The 19,340-nt window shown below is 37.8% G+C and overlaps 1 protein-coding gene across 3 annotated transcripts in view; it reads left to right on the plus strand.

Annotated features, from left to right (window-relative positions):
- FSIP1 (fibrous sheath interacting protein 1) overlaps positions 1 to 19,340 on the plus strand; it is a 200,784-nt gene that overhangs the window by 27,075 nt on the left and 154,369 nt on the right. For all 3 annotated transcript variants that reach the window (XM_060293579.1, XM_030843050.2, XM_060293580.1), the window contains exons 6-8: positions 10,133 to 10,231; positions 12,268 to 12,392; positions 13,876 to 13,986. In XM_060293579.1, the coding sequence (XP_060149562.1) occupies positions 10,133 to 10,231; positions 12,268 to 12,392; positions 13,876 to 13,986 (335 nt within the window). The remainder of the gene's footprint in view (positions 1 to 10,132; positions 10,232 to 12,267; positions 12,393 to 13,875; positions 13,987 to 19,340) is intronic.

The following is a 19,340-nucleotide window of genomic DNA, read 5'->3' on the forward strand; positions in this document are numbered from 1 at the left end:
GATCACTTTAAAGCTTTTCTAGAGAAATGTGAAAATCATTTACCATACCAGGAGTTTTCCCTTAGTTTTTAGCATTTATCTGATGGATAGAGGTAGAATTCATTACTCTCTGAGACGAATATATCTAGGGATAGGATTGCTTGTTATTGGTGTTTTGGATAGAGGTTATTCTTTTTTGCCTTTGTCACTTTTGCCCTTGTGTTTCCAGCTCCAATGTATAAGTACATGTAAGCACAAAACAGTGGCACTTTAATCAATCAGATTTCTCAAAATTTGCAAATACCTCTTTCAAAATGATTTTCTGTGAAATTTAGGAAAATGTTGCTTCTGCTCTTGCATGTTAAGATTAAATATTCCAAGAAAATTTGGTAGTCTATTTCTGCTGTGATTTGCAGAGGACTTGGGGAGAAAATCACGTAATTGTGCTGACTGGTACAGCTAAGGATTTTTGATTTTTAACCTCTGTTATATTCTCAGTATTGCTTAGCAATTTCTCTTACATTCTCCAAAGTGGTTCTTCCAAATTGTTACTGTGTATTTAACCTCCCATCCTCTTATGCAAGTCCTTTACCCTGGCAGTCTTAGGGTTCAGAGAAAATGCACCAACTGGTTGGGAGTCCCTTCCAAATTCTTGCTTTCTGTCTCCAAATTGCACTCTGACTGTGCTCCTCTACCCTCTTCCCTTAGATGGAGGGCAGGTGCTCTTCTTCTCCAAGGCCAAAGTCAATAATGTCCCATCCCCTTCACTCTACTCCTGCCTCCTGATCCATCAGTTTTTCTGTCTCTTACCTAGAGCATCTCTCTTGTCTCCTCTGGGTCCTTCCCTTCAGCTAACCAGGCTTAAATGTTCTGGCCGTAAAACAGAATCAAAGAGCCATCAAACCAACAAAACATACAAATAAAACCTCCTCCCTCGGTTCGTCACCCTACTCCCAAACAGGTACCATTCGGTTTCCCTCCTCTCCTTAAAGGTCAGACTTCTTGAGAGAATAGTCCGCACCTACTAGTGCTACTTGGTCAACTTCCATTTACTTCCCAACTTCCCAACTGTATTTTCTCCTATCACACTACAGAAACTACTTCATCAGTGGTCCTCCTAAATTCTATATCTAGTGACATCCTCCCAATTTTCATCCTATTTGATGCCTCTGTTGCATCTGACACAGTTGACCGCTCATAGAATAGTAACTTTTTTTTTTTTTTTTACTGGATTCATTATTTCCTGCTGGTTCTCCTCTCCCCCTCCTTATTTCCCATGGTTGAAACCTATTTCTTCTTTTGTATATTTTCGCTATCTTGGTTAATGGTTTCGTCATCCACCCAGTCTTTGTGATAGCTAATTGTATGTGTCATTTTGACTGGATCACAGGATGCCCAGATGTCTGGTTAAGCATTATTTCTGGTGTATCTGTGAGGGTGTTTCTGGAAGAGACTAGCATTTGAATTGGTAGACTGAGTGAAGTGAATACTGTCCTGATTGTGGGTGGGCATCATCCAATACTTTGAAGGCTTGAATAGAACTAAAATGTAGAGGGGGGAGGGATTGGCCCTCTCTCTGCCTGACTGTTCGAGTTGGGACATTGATCTCCTCTGGCCCTCAGTAATAATTATTTTATTTATTCTAATTACCTTTAGTTGTTTGCTTTGAGTCTTGTTAGTTTATGATCACCTGGAAATAATATTAATTTTCAACACTTATTCCTATTCTGAGAACTTTATAAGGACATAGTGGTGAAATTTATTCAATGTATTTCAATATCTATTTAACGTATTGTAAAGCTTTTTCTTCTTGACAAACTTAATTAATGTTTCAAAATTAATAGATTTAAATACTAAATTAGTCTTTTATTCCTAGGTTAATGTATTTCTTGATTATGGAGAATTATTATTTTAATTTAGTACCAGATTTGAATGGCTGAATTTATTCAGAATTTTTGCCTCTGTATTTATAAGTGAAATTAGCTGTGTGTTTGTGTGTGTGCGTGTGCCCATGTGCATGTATGTCATGGTGTAGCAGGTAGAGGTGGGGTTGGTGGTGGTTGTGTGTATGCTTTGTCAGTCTGTGTTAGCTTCATAAAATGAATGGGGCTAGCTGTCCATTTATTTCTAAGCTTTGAAACAGTTTATATAACATGGGGATTATCTGTTTCCCCCAAATTTGAAAGATTTCACTGGAAAAACCATCTGGTTCAAATAATTTCTTGGAGGCAATTCTCTGATTCTTTTCTCAGCTTCTTTCATATTTACTATTGTATTACAGTTTACTAGTCTTCTGGAGTCAATTTTGGCAATATGTCCACATCATTGAGATTTTAAAGTATCCATTTCACTGAGATTTAAAATTTTACTAATAAAACTTCATATAGCATTCAAAAATGATAATTCTCCTTCTTATTGTTTATATGTCCCATTTCTTATTTCTAATTTTGTTAGTTGTTTGTTTCTCTTTTTAATCTGGAATTTTTGTAAAGTTAATTTTTAATTTTAGCACAATTTTAGATTTACAGGAAAAATATGAAGAAAGTACAGAGATTTTCCATATACCTGCAACGAGTTTCCCTTTTATTAAGATTAGTATGGTACCTTTGTTACAATTAATGAACCAATATTGATACATTATTATTAACTAAAGTCCATACTTTATTCAGGCTTTTAGTTTTTACCTGATGTCCTTTTCCTGTTCCAAGATCCCATCCAGTATACCACAGTACGTTTACTCATGTCTCCTTAAGCTACTCTTGGCTATGCACTTTCTCAGACTTCCCTTGTCTTTGATGACCTTGGCAGTTTTGAGGAGTACTGGTCAGGTATTTTGTAGAATTTCCAGCAGTTATGACTTATGTCATGGTTTTCACATGATTCGATTTGTATTGTATGTTCTTGGGAGGAAGACCATAGAGTTAAAGTGCCATTTTCATTACATCCCATCATACTATCAGTATAACTTATCACTGTTGATGTTAACTTTGATCACCTGGCTGAGGAAGTATTTGTCAGGTTTCTCCACTGTAAGTTTTCTCAATAGTTCACCTTTTCCGTACTGTCTTCTTCAGAAGAAAGTTACTATGCGCAGCCCATACTTAAGGAGTGGGGAGTTATGCATCACTTCCTTGATGGCAGAGCATTTACATAAACTATTGTGAATTATTCTTTATTATTATTTTTACATTTTATTTATTTATTTTTAAAATTTGGCTGCTCTGGGTCTTCGTTGTGGCTCTTGGGCTTCTCTAGCTGTGGCGCGGGCTCAGTAGTTGTGGTGCGTAGGCTTAGTTGCCCCGCGGCGTGTGGGATCTTAGTTCCCCGACCAGGGATTGAACCCCTGTCCCCTGCGTTGGAAGGCAGATTCTTAACCACTGGACCACCAGGGCAGTCCCATTGTGAATTATTCTGCATGGGGGATTCATCTAGTCTCCTTATTTATTTATTTCACTATTGACTTGTGGATATTTGTTTATACTTTGGATTATTTCATTGCTCAAAATTTTACAGCTTTGACCATTGGGAACTTGTTCAGTTGACTCTTGTGTCCTTTTGTCATATTTCCTCCACTGTGTGTTTTATTTTGCTGTTGTTGTGAGCACTTCCTTGCTTTCTGGCTTCAGACTCATCCTCTATGTTTCTTACCTGAGTCCTTTCTCCGATCAGCTGGTTCCTCTTATTGGAGAATGATACTAGAAACCAGATCTGGATGCTAGGTGTGCTTGCTGTTACTGGGGAGTTGTTGACTCTAGGCCTTCTGAGAAAGGAAGTATTTGTGTGTATGCTAACCTGTTACACACTTATCTATAAATATTTCTATGTGTAACCATCTGTATCTGTATTAGGCTAAACATAGGTTCATACTTAGGTCTCTGACTTTATTACCCCATGGATCATTCTAGCCTTTTCTCTTGCTTATCTGTAACCACCACTCCAACAGTGAAACACCTGGCTCTCATCAAAGGCCATCCATTTACTTAATTGTTCAATTCTACTGTATGTGTGTAGAGATATCAGAATTGTTGACCTGTACCCCACAGGACATAACCTCATCAACCGGAGTACAGAGCTCACGTGCAGTTTCTGTTGCCTTTAGTCTTGCAGAGTCTACTCATTTCCGCAGTTACTTAGAGTGAACATTTTTCCCTTCACCCCCTCCAGTGAAATTATTTCATACATTGATAACACAGATTGTTTTATCAAATTCTGTATTTTATCCTGGGATTCTGTGACATCCTAAATAATCTTTTGAAAATTGCATACATTAAGGTTCACTCTCTGTGCTGTGAAGTTATAGGTTTCCAAAAATGTATAGTGTCGTGTAACCACTGTTACGGTATAATACAGAACAGTTTTAGCACACTTAAAGATCCCCTCTGTGGATGAATGGATAAAGAAGATGTGGCACATACATACAATGGAATATTACTCAGCCATAAAAAGAAATGAAATTGAGTTATCTGTAGTGAGGTGGATGGATCTAGAGTCTGTCATACAGAGTGAAGTAAGTCAGAAAGAGAAAAACAAATACTGTATACTAACACATATATATGGAATCTAAAAAAAAAGAAAGAATGGTTATGAAGAACCTAGGGGCAGGGAATAAAGATGCAGATCTACTAGAGAATGGACTTGAGGACACGGGGAGGGGGAAGTGTAAGCTGGGACAAAGTGAGAGAGTGGCATGGACATATGTACACTACCAAATGTAAATTAGATAGCTAGTGGGAAGCAGCCACATAGCACAGGGAGATCAGCTTGGTGCTTTGTGACCACCTAGAGGGGTGGGATGGGGAGGGTGGGAGGGAGGGATATGCAAGAGGGAAGAGATACGGGGATATATGTATAGTTGACTCACTTTGTTATAAAGCAGAAACTAACACACCATTGTAAAGCAATTATACTCCAATAAAGATGTTAAAACAAACAAACAAAACAAACAGAGGTCCCCTGTGTGAATCGCCATTGAACTCTCCCTTCTTCCCCCAAACCTCTAGCCACCACCGATTTTTTTACTGTCTCTCTAGTTTTGCCTTTTCCAAATGTTGTATAATTGGAATCATTCCGTATGTAGCCTTTTTCAGAGTGGGTTTTTTAACTTAGCAATATACAGTTAAGATTCATCCATGTCTTTTTGTGACTTGATGGCTGATTTCTTTTTGTCACTAAATATTTTTCTATGGATGTACCACTGTTTGTTTTTCCCTTCATCTATTGAAAGATATCTTGATTGCTTCCAGTTTTTGATGAATACGAATAAAGCTGCTTTAAACATTAGTGTGCAGATTTTGGTGTGGACATAAAATTTCCATTTTGGGGGGTAAATATGTAGGAGCAGGATTGCTGGATCATACAATAAGTGTTTAACTTTGTAAGAAACTGTCTGTCTTCCAAAATGGCTCTACCATTTCATATTCCCACCAGCAAAAATGAAAGTTCCTATTGTTCTGCATCCTTGCCAGCAATTGGTATTGTCAGTTTTTTGGATTTTAGCCATTCTAATAGGTATATATTGATATCTCATTGTTGTTTTAATTTGCATTTACATTTCCCTAATGACAAAGGGTGTTGAGTATCTTTTCAGGTGCTTGTTTGTCATATATATATTTTCTTTACTGAGTTGTCTGTTTAGGTCTTTTGCCCATTTAAAAAAATCGGATTGGTTGTTTTCTTGTTGAGTTTTAAGAGTTCTTTGTACATTTTGGATACAACTCCTTTGTCAGATATGTGTTTTGCAAATATTTTCTCCCAGCCTGTGGCTTGTAATTTCCTTCTCTTAACAGTATCTTTTGCAGAGCAGATGTTTTAAATTTTAATAAGCTTAACTTACCAATTTTTTCTTTCATGGATCATGCTTGTGGTGTTGTATACAAAAACTCGTCACTAAATTGAAGCTCATATAGATTTTTATCCTGTGTTTTAGAAGTTTTATAGTTTTGCATTTTACATTTAGGTTTATAATCCAGTTTGAATTAACTTTTGTGAAAAGTATAAGGTCTGTATCTATGTTCTTCTTTTTTTATTTTTTGCACATGGACATCCAGTTGTTCCAGCACCATTTGTTTAAAAGATTATCCTCTCTCTATTCAACTGTTTTGTTCTTTTGCTAAAGATTAGTTGCCTATATTTTTGCAGGTCTATTTCTGAATCCTCTATTCTGTTGCAGTGATCTATGTGGCTATTCTTTTGCCGATACCATGCTATCTTGATTACAGTGAGTGTTTTCTCTTTTTAAAATTATACTTGAGGATTTTTCTTTTTATACCTTTGTGAGCCAGTTTTGAATTTCTTTGCTAATTCTAACAATTATCTATATTTCTTTTCTTGAACTTGTTATTATTTTCTCTAGCTTCTTCAGTTAAACTAGTTAAGCTCATTTTATTTTTCTCTTAAAATATGTGTCTGCTAGGGCTGCATAAAAAAAATACCACAGACTGGGTGGCTTAAACAGCAGAAACTTATTTTCTTACAGTTTTGGAGGCTAGACGTCTAAGATCAAGGTATTGGAAAATTTGTTTTTTGGTGAGGTCTCTCTTCCTGGCTTACAGATGGCCACGTTCTCACTGTGTCCTCACATGACCTTTTCTCTGTGCACAAGGGAAGAAGAGGAGCAGGGTGAAGATATCTCTGGTGCCTCTTCCTCTTCTTGTGAGGACACCAGTTCTATTGGATTAGTACCCCACCTAATAACCTCATTCAACTTTAATTACCTCCGTAAAATACAGCCACACTGGGGGTTAGGGCTTCAATGTATGAATTTTGGGGGGTTACAGTTCAGTCCATAACAATATGATAAAAGCCCTATTGCTATAAATTTGTTTCTGCATATAGATTTAGCTTTGTACTACATTCTTTGTTGTATGGTATCATCATTATTCTCTACAGGTTGTTATTGTACTCTTATTTCTTCATTGACTTTATAGTTAATTAGAAAATGGTGCTTTTCCCTTGTTCTCCAGGATTTTTTTTAAGCCCTCTGTTTTAAAAGTCAATGTGGAAATCTATAACACTGTGGGCATTGTTTTGATATTTTGAGTTAATTGAAATTTCCTCTGTAGGCTAATAGGGTGGTTCTTAATTGTAGGGGACATTTGGATGTGTGCATTTTTGGTTGGTGTCATCATGTGCAGTGGGAAGAGGTCAGTTTCTACCTAATCGGGGCAAGTGAGAACTTCTGGTTCTCTTCTATGCCACAGGCCAGTCATGCCATTGTATGTCATATGTTTCTCTCTGTGTGTGTGTTGGGGTCGGGAGGAGAGAGAGAGAGGGAGAAAGAAAGGGTGAATATATTAGGCCCTGTCTTCCTCTAAATATGCCACACTGCCATTGCTGCTTTGGAGCTGTCAGGGGTAGGTGTGGAGCACTGTGTGTGGAGTCTCCTCCCAAGTTCCAGGTATGCAGTGAGGCAGAGCCCACAGGGCTCTGGTTTTCCCATTCTCTTTGGTGATCTCTATCCAACTCCAAGATTTCACCTCTAATGGGATGAGTGCCAGGGAGCAGCCTCACGTGTGTGTCACTTGTGTCTTCTGCAAACTCATCCCCTCTGATGTTCTTCTAGGTCCTTCCCATTGTCTGGGATGGGCTTTCTTCTCTAGGTGGCAGGAAGCAACTTAAATCAATCCTGCAATCTTCCTCTTTTAAGACTCTTGTTAAAAATTGTGCTGAAAACTTTTGAAAATTGTAAAGCACTATAAAATTGAAAGAGTCTTTCATTCAATTAAAAAAATGTTAATAAAACAATTGTGCTCAGTCTTTCAAGGTCTGGCCCTTGATCTCTCAAGGGAGACTTTTTTCCCCCAGAAGAATGTTTGTAATGAGGAAATTTGAAAATTTTCCTATTAACCTCTAATTTTGATATAATTTCAGACTTAAAGTCTGAAAAGTATGAAGAATTCTCAAATACCCTTTATACAGATTCTCCAAGTGTTAACATTTACCACATCCTCTGTCTTCCTGTCCACAAGAGGACACACACATGCACACAAATCAGGAAATAAGTATCGATACAATACTACTATCCAATTGACAGACTTTCTTCATGCTTTGCCAGTTGTCACACTAAAATCCTTTCTAGCAAAAGAAAATTCAATATAATGCATTGCATTTAATTGTCATATGTCTTTAGTCATTCTTTGTGTTTTATGACATTAGCATTTTGGAAGATTATAGGCCTGTTATTTTGTAGACTGTTGCCCAGTTTGGGTTTGTTTATGTTTCCATATATTGGGTTCAAGTTATGCATTTTTGGCAGAAATCCCACAGAAGTGGTACTGTGTTCTTCTCCATGAATCATATCAGGAAATGCATGATGTTGATTGTTCCATCACTGATGATGTTAACTTTGATCATTTGATTAAGGTGGTGTCTGCCAGGTTTCTGCACTGTAAAGTTACCATTTTTCTTTTTGTACTGAATAAGTTATCTCATGGAAGGATACTATGAGGCTATTATCCTGTTATTCTTCAAACTTTCACCCATGAGTTTTATTATCCATTGATGATTCCTACCTGAATCAATTATTATTATGATGGTTACCAAATGGTTATTTTCTAATTCCATCATTTCTTCTACATTAATTAGAATGTTTTTTGACTATAAGGAAGAGCTTTCTAATGGAGGACTTTTGGAATTTAGAAAATGCTTTTTCTCTCTCAAGGAGTTGAGCTCCTGCAGTTGAATGTCTGCCTTTTACAACTATTGTCTTTTAAACTCAAGACTGAGCTATGAGGCCTTTGTTCTAGGCTGTACCCATCTTCTGTCTGAGGCAATGACTATCCTGCGACTATGGGTGAAGAGCCACAGGGTCACACGAATGATTTCAGCCTAGGAAAAACCCCTGGGTTTAAAAGCTTCAGTATCACCTTGCTATAATAGTTTTTAGTATTGCAAGTTTTCATATTTTTGTGTCTTTCTAGGTACTTTAGTTTAAAATTGAGTGAAACTGCTATTAAAGAGGAATTATGTGATCAAAAATAAATATATTACCACTTTGGATATGTGATGCAACTTAAACCAATAACAGAACGTTGCCAAATTGCTGACTCGATGAGCCTGCTTTAATGAATATTTTAAGACCCCTAATAGTAGTGGTTGCAAAACAATTAAAGTTTGAAAAGAACTTTAAACCTTTTTGCTTTTTGAGTAGCTTACCCCTCTCCCTGCAAGGCTTATACCACTAATTTGCTAGATTAACTCATCAAAGATTGTACAAGGATTATGGTTGTAATGTCAATCCTGGTGATGCCAGATTATTATGAATTCCAAATTAGGGAATTGGATTGATGAATTTTTTTTTACTGTCAGAAGTTGTACGTTATGAATTTGGTGGTGTTTGTGTGTTAGGGTGAATGTATCTTGCCTGTATTGTCTCCAAGTAGATGCTTGAATCAGGTTTGTTTCAGAGGTAGGTGATGAATCCTGTAGTGTCTTCAAGACTTGTCATGTTTTCTTAAGCAAAAACATTTCTGTGCCATAACCTGGCAGATTCTCTCATATTAAGGCAAAGTGATATTTATTTATGTTAGCAGTTTCTTGTAAATATACAGTGTCTGAAGTAGCTAGTAGAACATGAAACAAATTACATTAAACAAAAAGAGTTAAAAACCACAATTTCCTAATTTCTTTAGGGATATTATCCCAAGAGAATAAATAAAAGAAAAGAAGGCTAACTGCTAAGTGTCTCCCCAGTTTTCTCTCTGAAACACATTCTGTTATTTTAATGACTGACCCTATATCTGAAATCTAAACCTTGGGGATCTAAAATAAAAAATAAAAACACAAAGTTATGCAGTGTGCACATTCTCCGTATTAAGAATATTAGACTTTGGGTACATTATCTCCAGTTAATTAATGTGATATTTTAGTGCAACCTTGTACATCCTCTTTGCACAGAAGTTCTAGGGAAATTCTGTTGATTATCTTGATTGCTCTGTTTTGAGTGGCTCATGTGTACAAAGATGATTATCATTTCTACCTGAAAGTGACATTGTCTTTTTTTTTTGAAAGTGACATTGTGTTAAGAAACATGTGTGGAGGGAATTGAGGAATATTGCAGAGAACATTAGGTCTTATCTTTTTTAAAACAACTGTTCACATAAACAATTCCTTATTTATTTTGTGTGTATTGAACACGTGATTTTTAAATCAATAGATCCTTCTTGCTATGAGCACGAAGATACCTTTTTCTCTGTGTTTCACACTCAAGTCCCTCCAGAAGACTATGAAAACTGTATACAGAATGTCAATAAAGGTATGTGATTTTACATACTGTCACAAGAAGATACTAGCAGTATGTAGAAATATTCACGACTTGATGAAACGACTTGATGTGATTTAATTCAGTGGTGAGTGGAAGTAGGTGAGGTTATAGATGAAACAAGATTGGTCATTATTGAAGTTAGTTGTTGAGGGTTTATTATACCAGTCTTTCTACTTTTGGATTGAAATTTTGTATAATAAAGAGCCTAAAGAAGATCTGGCTGCAAGTAATAGAAACCTAGCTTTAAGTGAAAAAGAAAATTTATGGAAAGAATCCGGCTGGTAGACAGCTTCTTTGATTCCCAAGAGCATATCCTGTGGCTAGTCATTGAGAGGGCAATTCAATTCCTAAATCCTAGAGAAGAGACCAACTGATCGGTCTTGGGTTAGGTGCCCACCCTTGGTTCAACCAACTCATCCAACCTAGCAAGGGTTGGGGTCACTATAGGAACATGGCAGCTTCTACCCTGGATCACTACCAGGATGGAGAGAAGAGGACATTTCTAGGGAGATAATTCCTACCAGACAATCTAAGGTTTAATCCTATAATTTATTAAAAGTATATTTTAAAGAAACTATTATAAATGTAGACAGAGATGCATTTAATTTGATTTATTTTAATGTATTGTTTAAGAGAATATGAAACTTCAGCTGAATGAATAGACTTCATATTTTAACTTAAAAGACTGTATACAATTTGGATTATGGGAAAAAGTTATATATTTTATATCTAAGAAGGCCACTCTCCAAAAAAGTAAATCATACTTTAACTATTGATAGTTTATTAAAAAAATCATGTTATTGATTAAAGAATAAAACCCCAATTATAAAGGATAGAAAAGTAAAACTTTTCTTTTGTCTGAAAAGAAATTAAATCCAGAGATCTCACCCTTTTCCTTGTTCTTTTCAGCTAGTGTTATCAACATTTATTCTTTAATTATGAAATTTATACTGAATCTTTGATAATAAGCTGTAAATACACCAATTGACTAGCTCCCTTAATCCTTTTTATTGAAGTAACCTCTCTCATAAAACAAAGGTAACTTTTAAGTAAGCCTTGTCTACATTGAGCTACTGGCTAGTGTTTTTTTCTGTTGGACTTTAATATGGCAATTTATCCTATTTTGTAAGGTGGACTCCATTTCTCATTTAAGAGGACTCTTCTTTCTGTGTATTTTTAGAGCTTTAATGAAGGATTCACATAATTTTTTAAAAAATGCTTTAAATGTGACTACAATGAAAACAAGATATTTTATAAAGGGGATAAGAGTCCACAAGTATTTTTCTTACTCTTGTCTTGAGTACTCAAGGTCTGAACAACTCAGAGGTTGACTCAAATCTCTTTTCAAAGGTTGAGAAAAACTGATAAATTGAAATGGGTTTTAGGGGTTTGTGCAGATAGGATGTGGAACATCCAGGACACTTATGCCCAGACTTTGCTTAAAAGACAGGGTTGAACAAAAAGTTTATTCTGAGAGGGTGATGGCAAATTAACAGAGTAGCAGGTAATGACTCTAGCCTTATGGAAAGTTTTATTTCATATAAAGACTAAAATAAAATATATTTTAAAATTCCCATGACATCAGAGATTTCTCCTTTACATATATCACTTGAAGTTCTTTTTGTGTTTCCCGTGATTCCAAAGGAATCAGCATAAGAAGTTTGATACAGGATAATGAATAACAAAAGAAGTTTTATGAGAACTTCATGGCAAATTATGGGAACACATTTATCTTTTTAAGAATAAATCTCTGGGGAATTCCCTGGTGGTCCAGTGGTTAGGGCTCTGCGCTTCCACTGCAGGGGACACGGGTTTGATCCCTGGTCGGGGAACTAAGATCCTGAAAGGCGTGTGGCACAGCCAAAAAAAAAAAAAATCTCTGTATGTATTAAGTTTCTGGATCTGGAATTTAGAAGTACTTCTATGTGTGTTTTATTTCTTATATATCCTAATATATGCTTAAGGTAAAATTTTAGCATAATGGACAATTATAATTCTGAAAAAATTTTGAACTTTCTTAATATTAGATTTTACGTATGGTGTGGAAAGAAATGAGTCATTGATCAAAGCAGAAAAGAAACCTTTCTCAAATACAGAAAAGATTGAGCTCAGGGGTAAACACAGCCAGGATTTTATTAAGCGAAACATTGAGGTATGTACTTAGAAATTTAGAAGCCAGAATGTGGGATGAAGTGAGCTGCAAGCATGGAAATAGTTGTGTTCATTGTCTTTAAATATTTTTTTGACCATGATGCACGTGTATGTAACTGAAACACTATATACAACTGATAGAAAAGTTTTATGAGCCAGTACTTAACTTCACTATTTTCTTCTCCATCCTATCCTATTCTATCCCATCCTACCCCTTTTAAAATTGCTAGCTGCAACTTACTACATTTGTTTCATTATGCAGAAATGAATCTGGTTCCTGCAGTTTGAAAAACATTTATTTAGAAAATAGTTTTGGACAGTGTTTCCCAGATTTTAAATTGCATATTTAAAATCAATTTTAAAATTGTTTTATTAAAGTAATGAGACTGATTTTATAACTGGTGCATTTAGAAATTTGAATGGAAAATTCTCCTGGCAGAGTTGGAAAGGCCAACTGGTTGTCTGCCCACTGCCCCTGCCCCTTCCGCCCAACTCTAGCAGAGCTTCCTGGCAGCCTGTCACTTGTCTCTTGCTCTGATTAGCTCCCTGATTTAGGGGCTCAACCTTGGTCTTACAGGCCCTGCGGTCTCACTTGGTTTGTCCTTAAGGCAGACTTAGACTAACTAAGGGCACAAGAACTGTATTAGACCAGAATGCGAATTAATTTATAGCAAGAAATGTAAGTATGGGACAGAGGCTCATGGCAAACCACTCAGGCAGTTAAGTCACTAGAAAGCTACATTGGTGAGTGTGAAGTGTTAAGAGGAGAGAGTTAAGTAATTCTTCATAGTTCAAGCCTGATGCTTTTTCCACAATTAGCACGTCTTTTCCAGGCAGACTGGATTCTGGGTCAGCCTGCTGCTGTGAGGACTGACCTCTGGGACTCTCGATTTTTCTGTGCTCCATCATTGTATGATCTGAAGGAGACCTTCTCCAGCTTGCTCTGTCTCTTTGTTCTGGCTCATTGTGTGTTGATTTAGTGTTTAATTTTCCAAGAGCAGTAAGGTTTTCCCCATATCCAAGTTCTTGCTGACACAGACAGCAGCTCCACCATATATTTCCCTTTTTCCCTTTTAACAATAGTAACTGAATCTTATTTAAACTCCTGATATGATATTCTTGAAATTTAAAAGCAGTTTCATTTAGTGAATATATGCCACATAGGAAGTGGTAAGATTCCTTCCAAATGTCTCAGCAAATATGTTTTTGCATTGATACATATTATATAAAGAGAGGTTTGCAAACTGCCCATGTTTTAATTTTAAATAAAATGTTTGTTGAAATGGTTGAATATCTTTGCTTGGAGAATGGACCTCTATCAAAAATTTGGCATAAAGTAAAATTACCTAGCAAATGAAAATGCCTAATCTCACAAATTTTACCTTAGTGTTTCTGTATTGTAGAAGCCTCAGGTCCCATTTTTATTTTTCCTGAACTATGAATTGCTTTGAGTATTTAATATTTTCCATTCATACATTCTGTAGTTGGCCAAGAATTCAGGACAACCAGTAGTTATGATTGACAGAGAGAAGAAAAGGCTGGTTGAACTTTTGAAGGACTTGGATAACAGTGATTCGGGGCTGTCCAGTTCTGAGGTAAGTAAACTCTGATATTCCACAAGCTCTACACTTCTTAATTTTTATTTCTTTAATCATGTTATTGACCCATTAGCATAAATTTATAGTAATTTTTCAAATTATGGAACAATATTTCTGACTTTAAAAAATCCCGTTTTGGGCTTCCCTGGTGGCGCAGTGGTTGAGAGTCCACCTGCCGATGCAGGGGACATGGGTTCGTGCCACGGTCCGGGAGGATCCCACATGCCACGGAGTGGCTGGGCCTGTGAGCCGTGGTCGCTGAGCCTGCGCATCCGGAGCCTGTGCTCTGCAACGGGAGAGGCTGCAACAGTGATAGTCCCGTGAACCGCAAAAAAAAAAAAAAATCCCGTTTTACAAATTTATTTTTATCTAAATTTTCCAATTTATTCTTGCCGATTCATTATTGACTCTCCTATGTCATTATAAGAGTGATGACAATTGGCTTTCACAATAATAACCTCTGCCTATGATGTGATGGGCTTGGTCATTGATGACACAGAATTGTGTTTCTCTGGATCCTTTTATTTTGGACATTTCTTATTATCCCTAAACTGGTTCCATGATATTTTAGCGAAGTCTTCAGTAATCCTGAAGAGCACCATCCTGCTCCTGCCCAGGTACCGCTGGGCATCTAGTTCCGTGAAGAGTCTGGGGCGAGCACAGACTGAGTGTAAGGAGGGGAAAAGCGTGAATCCAGGGTGCGAATGCAGGTATTTATAGGGCCCAGACAAGCACATAAGGAGTGCAGTGGCTCAGCGTTTGTGCTTGTTGCATACTAAACTTATAGCCATATTCTTTTTATTTATTTATTTTTTAAAGTTATTTCTGAGATATACATTTTAAAGTAATAACTAGAATTCTTATAACATTATATCAGAACATATAAGATTTTTAGAAATTTCATGTAATATCTGAAACATTTATATTAACATATTTCCATACAAATAACCCAAAGAAAGTTTAGTATTAGGTTTTTTTTTGTTGTTTGTTTGTTTATACTGCAGGTTCTTATTAGTCATCAATTTTATACACATCAGTATATACATGTCAATCCCAATCGCCCAATTCAGCACACCACCATCCCCACCCCACCGCGGTTTTCCCCCCTTGGTGTCCATACGTTTGTTCTCTACATCTGTGTCTCTATTTCTGCCCTGCAAACTGGTTCATCTGTACCATTTTTCTAGGTTCCACATACATGCGTTAATATACGATATTTGTTTTTCTCTTTCTGACTTACTTCACTCTGTATGACCGTCTCTAGGTCCATCCACGTCTCAACAGATGACTCAATTTCGTTCCTTTTTATGACTGAGTAATATTCCATTGTATATATGTACCACAACTTCTTTATCCATTCGTCTGTCGATGGGCATTTAGGTTGCTTCCATGACCTGGCTATTGTAATATTCTTACTTCTACAAAGAAATACATTCTCCTGTGTGCCTTGAAGCTCTTAGCCTTGTCGTCTAGTTTTTATTCCCCTATGTTTAATAGAGATGATGTGATAAATGCTGCTGGCACCCTGCCCAGATCCCTTTTACCTGGCACATGTGTGCATCCATCCCCCTGCCCTGTGCCAAGGGTGCACAGCTGCCTCCTTCCCTGGAGAATTGCCCTGGGCTAAATGGGAGCTGACCAGCTCAGGACAGCAGCCCCCGCCTCCCCTCACATCCCCTCACCTTGAGATGGGATTAGCTGTGCCCTGCAGTTTGTCCTCCACCTCTTCCCCAGGGGTCACCCAGTCTTCAGCTGAGACCATATCCTCGCCTAGCTTTGTTTCCTTGTCCTAGCCTGCTCCCCTCACACCCCTAATCCTGAAAGCATCCCCCCACTAAGTCACTTAAACAAGAATCTCTGCCTCAGGTTCCAGATCTAGGGAACCCAGCCTAAGACGTGTAGGTTCAGAGGGTAGTTTTTGCTCTGGGTAAAAAGCAGAGCATGTGCAGCAATATCTGTAGCCAGTGGGGGAGAGTGTGCTGGTCCGTGGCTGCTGCTGCATGGAAATCCTGCCCAGGGCTGCCTGGATCCTCCAATTCGTCAAGAGAAGCTAGGAATTCAGATGAAAAGAAAAAAAATAACAGTTCTCTATCATTCCTGCTCCAGGAAAGGCCAGTGTTGTACTGGTATATATTCCTCCAGGTTATGTATTCACAGCTGACACTGTGGTCTGTAGAAATGGAGTCTCCAGACACTGCAGGTGGTAGCAGAGAGTGGTTGTGTGTGCTGGCTTTGGCAGTCTGTTGTCACCTGGGCTAGAATGCAGGATCCATCATTTCTCAGTTCTGTCACCTTGGGAAGTTATTTCTCTTCACCTCAGTTTCCCCCTAGTTCTGGAGAGAAATCTAAAGTGGTCTCACTGGCCTAGGATCAGTGTTGGCAGGGGGCTGCATTCCTCTCTGGAGGTCCTTCAGTAATTAATTAGTCTCCAAAATCTTGTATCTTAACAGGAAAGGATCTTTGGTATGCTTTTATTTCCCTCTTCTCCCCTTTCCTCGCCTCCAGAATGTATTGAAATCACCTGGAATTTTAGTTCCAGGATGTTAGAAGTTTTTCCCTTTATTTAATAAATTAATAAATTTATTTATGGCTGTGTTGGGTCTTCATTGCTGCGCGCGGGCTTTCTCTAGCTGTGGTGAGTGGGGGCTACTCTTTGTTGCGGTGCACGGGCTTCTCATTGCGGTGGCTTCTCTTGTTGTGGAGCATGGGCTCTAGGCGCACAGGCTTCAGTAGTTGTGGCACGTGGGCTCAGTAGTTGTGGCTCGTGGGCTCTAGAGCTCAGGCTCAGCAGCTGTGGTGCACGGGCTTAGTTGCTCCGTGGCATGTGGGATCCTCCCGGGCCAGGGCTCGAACCTGTGTCCCTTGCATTGGCAGGCAGATTCCTAACCACTGCACCACCAGGGAAGCCCAGAAGTTTTTCCTGTTTTTTTTTTTTTTGCGATACGTGGGCCTCTCCCGTTGCGGAGCACAGGCTCCGGACGCGCAGGCTTAGCCATCACGGCTCACGGGCCCAGTCGCTCCGCGGCATGTGGGATCTTCCCGGACCAGGGCACGAACCCGCATCCCCTGCATCAGCAGGCGGACTCTCAACCACTGTGCCACCAGGGAAGCCCCCAAGTTTTTCCTTTTAAAAACAGTATGCGTCTTATATTTTAGGAATCTTTCTCAATAGTAGCCAAATTTTTAAATCACGTCATTACCTGTGTATTTAAGCTCAACTAATTGTTTATTTGTACAAATCGTTTTTCCTGAGTCATTCTTCTGGAATTAAAAAAAAATTTCCCTGAAATAATAATGGTGTGTAGATAATTTTTTGAGTCTTTGCCTATTCAAAAATTTATTTTTCCCTCATTTGAATGATAGTTTCAAATGGTGGTAGGTAAATCCTAGATGCAAAATCCTTTCTTTCTGGAAGCATCTAGGATTTTCTCTTTATTTTTGAGTTCACAGATTTTATCAGAATGTATTTTATGTGTGTCTTTAAAAACATTTTTGTTCCTGCATGGTACCTTGTAGGTAGGCCCTTTTTATCTGAAGGTTCAAGTCTTTTTTTCTGTGCAGAAAATTATCTTATTTCTTCCCTTCTATCATCTCTTTTTCTTTCCTTTTGGGCTTCCTATAAAGTGGGATATCAGTTGGGAATGGGATTGACTTCAGGTAACAGAAAACTTTATAAACAGTGACTTCAGCAAGAAGTTTATTTTTTTCAGTAACAAGAAATCCAGGTATAAGTACCTAATGTCTTTTGATATTCTTGACCCATGTTTGTAGTGTGGTTTTGTTTTTAGGTGTGCAAGATTGCTGCTATATCTGTATGTAATGTGTTAATTTTCCAGGCAGAAAGAAAGGGGGAAGGGGAAGGAGAAAAGAGACTCCTCTGTAGTTTTGCCTTTTCCTTTGGGAAGATGTGGTGTCCCCACGACTTCCACCTGCATCTCACTGGCCAAGCTGTCACGTAGTCATTTGTTTCATACAGCTCTGCAAGCGAGACTGGGGATTCAAGTATTTCATTTTCTCTTTTTTTGTGGCAGAGGAAGGCAAGAAAGGAGGAGATTGGAAAAGGGGACTAGGTCAGTCAATGTACCAGCCCATAGATGGGTATAGAATCTCCTGGATCTCTCCTCCAGGTCTTAAAATATTTTTCTCATAATCTTTATCTTTTTTGTCATTTTGCTCATATAAGTTCATTTTACGGTTTTCCTAGTTGGGTTTCAAACATCTCTATTCTGCTATTTAGCTATGCAGCCCTCTTTTGAGATTGTTGTTGTTATTTTTACAGTTACTATTGTTTTTAAACTAGTATTTGCTGAGAGTCCTTTCTGTAAGTCCTCTGAGGAGAAAGTGTCCTTTCTTATTACGTGATGTGGGAGATAGACATTTTATATGGCGATTCTATGAAGCCATATAGGTGGTGGCACATGTTGGAATAGAGATGTAGTGGAGGAAGATGTGAATATGTCAGGAAGCATTTAGGAACACTTTGAGGAAGGGACCGAGCTACTGTTCTCAAACTGTACGAAACTTCTTGCCACGCTTCACATTTGCTGTAGTCTTTCAAGCGTCTGTGTGCCCATTTCTTTATGGAGTGCTCCGCCACTTCGTCTCTGACAGATCCAACGTAAAGAGGATGACTAACATGATAGTTATGTTTGAATTCCACAGAACTCATTTCCGCTGGTTGTTCCTTACAGTGGTATGTTTGACTGTATGGATGTAATATTCTCTTAAATTTCTCTAGGATAGGTAGAATTTTTTAAAGATTTCCTCCTAGTTAGGGAACTCACACTTGCAACTAATGGCTCTCCCCAACGCTGGAAGCCTCTACTGTCACCCTTCCCAACAAAATGGATTTTGCATCAGATCTTAAATTACTCACGTCTAAATCAGTATTGAATGGGTGAGTGTGATTGAGGACCCTCAATACTGGTGTGAACCCTAGCTGTAAAGCAGGGTGGTGCAGAGCATTTCCTGGGTTCTGTCTTAGGGAGACAAGACTCCTACACATTGCAAGTCTAGACAGGAACACACATACCGTCTACTACATGTTACACATAATTTGCTTCTGTAACAGCATAAAGCATGAAACATTTAAATTTCTGTTGAATTTAATCTGCCATGTTCTTTTACCTCCAGTGTCATTAAAAAGAATTCCATTCAAACACGAATTTAAAATTTATTAACCAATATTTAGTCATTGATTCCATTGTTTTTTTTTTTTTTCGTCTGATTCTTTTTTTCTCTTTTAGGTCATACAGTATTTATATCACTTTTATTTAGGAAAAATTAATCAGAGTTTCTTATTTGTGAGTAGTTAGGTATTTTTTTTAATAATTATGTATAACTTTCATATG

The sequence above is a fragment of the Globicephala melas genome, chromosome 2 (genome assembly GCF_963455315.2).
Source record: "Globicephala melas chromosome 2, mGloMel1.2, whole genome shotgun sequence".
Classification (NCBI taxonomy): Eukaryota; Metazoa; Chordata; class Mammalia; order Artiodactyla; family Delphinidae; genus Globicephala; species Globicephala melas.